At 60.1% G+C, this 6,453-nt stretch overlaps 1 protein-coding gene across 2 annotated transcripts in view; it reads right to left on the minus strand.

Annotated features, from left to right (window-relative positions):
• Nucleotides 1-3,508: 3,508 nt before the first annotated feature.
• Nucleotides 3,509-6,453, minus strand: part of LOC128084022 (uncharacterized) — a 4,671-nt gene continuing 1,726 nt past the window's right edge. For both annotated transcript variants that reach the window (XM_052689768.1, XM_052689769.1), the window contains 3 exons: nt 6,247-6,453; nt 5,301-5,428; nt 3,509-5,131 (listed from right to left, as the gene is read on the minus strand). The exon at nt 6,247-6,453 is cut by the window's right edge. In XM_052689768.1, the coding sequence (XP_052545728.1) occupies nt 4,655-5,131; nt 5,301-5,428; nt 6,247-6,283 (642 nt within the window). In that variant the 5' untranslated portion in view covers nt 6,284-6,453 and the 3' untranslated portion in view covers nt 3,509-4,654. The remainder of the gene's footprint in view (nt 5,132-5,300; nt 5,429-6,246) is intronic.

A 6,453-nucleotide genomic window follows, 5' to 3' on the forward strand; every position in this document is an offset into this window, starting at 1 on the left:
GGCTGTGTCAGGGGGTGGTTGTGCCCCCCAGCATCCCTGCCACACTCTTTTGGGGGAGCAGCCACCAGCACAGCAGCTCATCCATATTCCTGTGCCACTCATGTCCGTGTCCCATCCCTGCCCCTGCGCCACAGATCTGAATGCCACCCGTGTCCATGTGTCATATGTCCAAGTGCCACCCGTGTTGGTGTGACACCAGCAGGGACACCCCATCCCCATCCCTCTCCCCTCTCTGGGCTGGCAGCAGGTTGAAGGCACTTCCATTTCTCTCCCTCTCTGCTCTGTGTATTGTTCTTCCTGAAACATTTGATCAGGTTTAGTGGGTCTGTGCCCTGCTTGCATCCCACCAGGGGACATTTGATGGACGGTGACGCCGAGAGGGGGGACGTGGGGACAGTGCAGTTGAGTGGGACACTCCGCAGTGCCACCTATTGCGTCCGTCTGTCCCCTAGCTGAGCTGCCCCCAGGGTGCTGCTGTGTGTGGTGACACCTGGCACTGCCGTGGGGCTGGGGCTGCTGTCACTGCCATTGGTGACACAGTTTCCCCAGGGGTAAAGTGGGGAATGGGGACAAGTGCCACACTGGTGGAATCCCAATTGAACCCAGTTTGGGGTCACTTGGAGAGGACGGAGATGCCGATGGGATGGGGATAACGGGAGCTGTGCGGGGAGGGAGCCTCATGTGCACAACCTCACGTATAAATTCATACCTCATTATCGGGGTCACTTAATTACCTGGGAAACGGTTGTTTCTCCATCACCAGCTCAGGGGCAGCCCGGGGGTGGGGGTGTCGCAAGCCCCACTGCGGCCACTTCCTGCCAATTCCCCGCGTTTCTCTGCAGGATGCGGCACTGGAGCTGATTCACCTGCAGCCAGGTCCAGCCCCGCTGCCTGCGAGCCCCCACAGCCCCCGCTCCTGAATCAGCCCTGTGTTCCACGGCCAAAAAATAAGGAAATCGGGGAAATGACCCGCGTGCAAAACTGGGACGTGCCCGGGAGCGGGGAGCCGGGCTGAAATCTCTGCTCACGTCCGATATATTATACAGCTTACCCCGTAGGTTATCCCGTAGGAAACCGACCCTACACGGGACAGATTGCCGGTGACGTCCAGGGGATGTCACTTCCCCAAGAGTTTATTTAGCAGCGGTGGCCCCGACGGCCCCTGTATGGAGGGGATGATGGGATCGGGGGTCCCGGCAGACGCCCACCTGCCCCGGGGATGATGCACTCGGAAAAAGCCCAAAAGAGGGAACAGGAACGGGCTCGGTGCAGGCGGTGACACAACGCTATCGGCATCCCGGCCGCGGCCGGCCGGCCCCGCTCCCACGCTCCGGATGGGTTTTTTGGGGCGGTTTGGCCCCTAAACGAGTCTGGATGCTGCGGGGCTGCGGGATGCGGAGCGGGGCTGGGGGAGCCCACGTGCAGGGCCGCGGCCCCAAATGGAGCTGTTTGGGGTTGGGTTTGGCAGGAGAGCCGCAAGCTGCTCTGCCCTGCTGAACACTGCTCTCTGCCGTCCGCGGCTGTCACCGCCACGGGGACATGGGGACATGGGGGGACATGGGGACATGGGGACATGAGCTGCCTCTTCTCACCCATTTCTGCCCAGTCCTTATCTGTAACAGCCCTCCATCCCCATCTCTTCCCATCCCCATCCCACCCAAGCCACTGGGGTCCCTAACTCCCTGTCCCACACTGTCCCCAGCAGGGGACATGCGCAGCCACCAACAGCCCCCCATGTCCAGCCGGTGCAGGGTGCTGCTGTGAGTAAGGTGGCTGCCCAGTGCTGGGGAAGCCCGGGCTGAATAACGGCAGGGGACGAATTCCCCCTTGACTCATGGGGTGATTTTTGCATGCCCAAACCCCTGCATCCCACCAGTGTCACCCTATGGGTGCTGCCTCACAAATGCCATCCAGCTGGCATCACCCCAAAGCCAGGCTGATGTCTCCCTTGGCCTTGGGGACACCTCAGGGGGCAGGAAGCAAGGACATCCCCACTGCAGGGCATCCTCCTCGGTCCCCGTGCAGGGAGAGTGCCCAGAGCTGCATGGCATGAGGGGGTGGGGATGCTGGGGACGTTGGGGCTGATGACATGCCACCATCCCATGCGTCACCCCATTTTCAGCCCCAGGTGTACGAGCATTTGCAGATCCTTAATTTCTGCTTGGAGCTCATTCCCAAATTTTGTCCCTAATTTCCAGAACCCTGGGGCCAGATCCTGCTCTCCTGAGCACAGAAGGGCTCCTTCTTCCCATTCCCTACTTGGGACCCCCAGGTGTTCCTGGTCTCAGGGAGGGGCTATCACCCACCTGTGCCCTCAGAGCCCCTCCAAGCTGCCTCCTCCTGGGGCGGCTCGGCGGGGTATGGCAGCTGGCAGGAGGTGACACGCTGGGCCAGCTCAGGCTGCTTCATGGTGACATCGTTCCGAAGGGTCCCCAAATGGTGGCGGTGGCCGTCCCAGTGGCGATGCTGCCTGCAACTGAGTCAGTGCCGCCGGCACAGCCGAGCACACGGCCAGGAACGAGTGACTCCGTGGTGCCACATGACCAGGTCTTAGGATATTTGACTCAGCAGGGACAGTGCTTGGTGGCAGCAGGCCCCCAGCGTGTCCCCGTGCTGCTATGGGGCTGTGTGGCACGGTGACGCTTGCCGTGGTGCTGTGTGACAAGTGGTGCTCAGTGAAGGGCCGGGTGCAGTGCCAGGGCCAGGCAGTGTTGCCACACGCAGATCTGTGCTCTGTGTCACATCCATCGTGTGCCATATGTCCCTTCCCGTGTGCCACGTCCACCGTGTGCCACATCCCACTGCCATGTGCCATATTCAACATGTGCCTGATGTCACGCCCCATCATGCTCCTGCTGCCGTGTCACATCTCATGCCTTGTCACGGCCCACTGGGTGCCTCATGCCACACCATGACGTGCCCCTGTCCACTTCGTGCCGATGCCACGTGTCACCCCCTGCCATCTGCCACATCCTGCGCTGTGCCGTGTGCCACATCTCACAGTGTGCTACCGTGGCCCACCGTGTCCTCCTCCCAACCTATGCCACTCTGTGCGACACCACACCCCATGCCGTGCCATGTGCCACCCGATGCTGCCACCCCATGCCACCCCAAGGGCCACGCTGCTGTGCCACATCCCAAGCTGCACATTGCACACCCCATCCCACTCTGTAACACCTGCCGTGCTGCGCTGTGCCACGTCCCACACGGTGTCCTTTGTCCCCCTATGCTGTCCCATGCTGTGCCCACTCTGTTTCCTTCCATCCTTCTCCTCCTGACCTCACTTTCCTTTCAGGTTATTGCTAATCAGTTCCCAAATTCGTTTAGTTTTCACTATGTCCTCCCTCCCACACCCACTTGTGGGCAGATTCCTGGTAGCATCGAGCCCCCAAAAGCCCCCAGGGAATCACAGAAGGAGTTGGGGGTTTGCCTGAGCCCCACGGACGGACACTCGGACACACCTGGACAGAGGCATCGGCCCACAGGCCGAGGTCAAGACTTTATTTCCATCTGCTGCCATAGAAAAATAAAGGGTTGGTCCCCTCTTCCAGTACAAAATAATATTTGCATTCATAAATAAAATATCACATTTATACTTTAACACAATACGATTAAAAAAAAATAACAAAAATAGATATCCATTTATATATTAAAAGTGTAAACTTAAATATTCGTCCCCAGCGCGGGGATGCGTTAAATTAATTTGACGGCTTCAATAAATACAGGAACCACTGTCATGTATAAGTTATGGGGGGGTCGGTGCCCACTGCCAGAGCACAGGGCTGTGCCCAACACCTGGGGACACCCCAGGGCTGTGAGGTGATGAGGGGACGGGGTGGGCACAGGGATGATGGGGACAGAGAGTGAGGAGGGGTGAGGAGGAAAACACAGAGGTGAGCTCAGTGTGCGCATGAGGATGCTGAGAGGGGACACCGTGTGCGTGGGGACACCGAGTGGGGATGTGAAGTGAGTGGGGACATCAAGGTAGGAGGGACACAAAATTAATAGGGTCCCCAAGCTTGTGGGGATGTCAAATTAGTGGGGTCACCAATCAAGTGGGGACACCAAACTTGAAGGGACACCAAGGTAGGAGGGACACAAAATTAACTGGGACCCCCAAACTCATAGGGATGTCAAGTGAGTGGGGTCACCAACTGAGTGGGGACATCAAGCTTGAAGGGAAAATAAGACTTGCAGAGACACAAAGCTAATAGGGACATCAAGGGAGTGGGGACACAAAGCTCACAAGGATACCAAGCTTGAAGGGTCCCAGAACTAGTAGGGACCCCAAGCTCAAAGGGACACCACATGAGTGGGGACACCAAGACGGGAAGGACACCAAGATGATGGGAAGGACACCAAGATGATGGAAAGGACACCAAGCTCTCAGGGGCTCTGATTTCCAGGGTCACCAAACCCCCTGAGATGGCAGTGGGGGTTGCAGGGGGACGGACAGGCGGCTCTCACAGCCGGTGCTGTGCCGTGTGCGGGTGTTGGGCCCCTTAGTCAGGCCGTGTCACCGGACCCATTGAATCACTGGAAAATCCGGCAGGGCAGGCTGTCACCAACCCACAGTGACCCCGGTGCCAGCACCGGGCACAGCTCTACATCCGAGCGCAGCCCTGCAGGCTTGGTGTTGGCATGGAGGTCTCCTTTAGGGTCTGGTTGTCCTCCATCCCCGTCGCCGGCCTCGCCGCCGGCCCCTCTCCTCGCGCCGTGCCCGCGTGCGCTCCATGCGCTCCATGCGGGCGCTGAGCTTGGCCACGAAGCGGGCGTAGTTCCACAGCACGCGACAGCCCCGCAGCTTCTGCTGGAACACCTTGCTGGCCGCCGGCCCCCGGGATGGAGGGATGGTGGAGGGGACGATGCCGCGGGCCTCCATGGTGTCGTGCAGGTGGGCCAGCAGCCCGCGCACCTTCAGGTGGGCGCCGCGGAGGCGGTGCAGGATGGCGGCATCGGGTGGATGGAGGTTGCTCTGGTGCAGGGTGATGTCCTGCAGCTCCCGCTCCATGCGAGTCATGCTGCCATGCAGTGCCCGTAGATCCTTCTCCCGTGGCCCCAAATTCCCCCGCAGCCACTCCAGAGAGCTGTTGGCCCGGCACAAGCTGTGGGCCAGGTGCTGCTCCTGCTCCTGCTTGCGGGAAAGGCAATGGGATTACTGGGGAATGGGGTTACTGGGGGGAATGGTATTACTAGGGGAATGGGGTCATTGGGGGAATGAGGTTCCTGGGGGGAAATGAGGTTCCTGGGAAGACGGCTGCCCTCCCCTGCTGCCCCCAGCCCCAGGAGGTGGCACTCACGTAGAGTTTGAAGAGTTCCTGCGCATCCTCGGCCATGTGCCTCACCAAGGCCTGGGTCTGCTTCGGGGATGGGGGCTGAGTGCTGTGTGCAGGCACGGCCCAGAGCAGGAGGAGTCCTTTAGCCACAGCTGGGGAGCAAGAGGACGGAGATGGTGAGGATATGGGGATAAAGCGACGCGGGATGAGGGGATATGGGGATGGGCGGCAGTGACAGCGCGGAGATGTTGCAGGGAGAGCTGGGAGCACCCAATGGGAACGGCGATCCCATCATCCCATACACTGGTGCTAGGCCCAGAGGGGAGGACCGTGAGTGCTGGGCACATTGGTGAGGTCCTGAGCCTGCTGTGGGGACAAAGCCATCCCCATCCCTAAGGTCCATTGGCTGGGACCTGGCAGAGCCCTTGGCACAGGGAGGAGGAATGTCAGGGGGAGAGGAAGAGGAGGAGAAAGGTACACTCAACGCATAGAGGAACACACACAGCTCATAGAATCATAGAACTGCTCAGGTTGGATGTTGCCCGTGCAGCTCCCTGCCAGCACAGGCCAACGTGGGGCCACCAGGCAGTGACAATCTTAAGTCTGTCCCCTTGGCTCCATGCTGGCTCAGCCCTGCTGTCACCCACATCCATGTGGGGTCAGTGACAGAGCAGCACCCGGCCCTACCGAGCTGGGTTCGTGGTTGGGGAACATGTCTGCAAAGCACAGAGACCCCATTCCTCCACCACCCGCAGCCGCCCTGCTCCCAAACCAACCTCAAACCACATCCCCTCACCCACACCCTCCCAGCACCTCATCCTCAAAGGGAAGCCCCGGGAGGGTTCCCCGGGAAGAACCCACCCCATCCGCACACCCAGGGCCTCGGGGAGCATCACGGCCAGGAGCAGCGCTGCCCCATGGATGGAGGTGCGAGCAAGAGGGCAGTTGTGGGACGCTGGTGAGCACCTACCTGCCAGCACACCCAGGGGCCGCGCGTTGTGCCGCATGTCCGGGTGCCGCTGAGCGGTGCTGCAGGGCGCGCGAGCGACTTCCTTACTGGCCAGCAATGGGGAAGCAGTGCTTTTTTAAGTGCACTGATTAGCCACCACCTCCGAAGGAGGCACCCAGACCCAACGGAAAGAAAGAGAGAAATGAAGAGATGACTGAGGGACCAATG

Source organism: Tympanuchus pallidicinctus, unplaced genomic scaffold (genome assembly GCF_026119805.1).
Source record: "Tympanuchus pallidicinctus isolate F22 unplaced genomic scaffold, pur_lepc_1.0 scaffold25, whole genome shotgun sequence".
Classification (NCBI taxonomy): domain Eukaryota; kingdom Metazoa; phylum Chordata; class Aves; order Galliformes; family Phasianidae; genus Tympanuchus; species Tympanuchus pallidicinctus.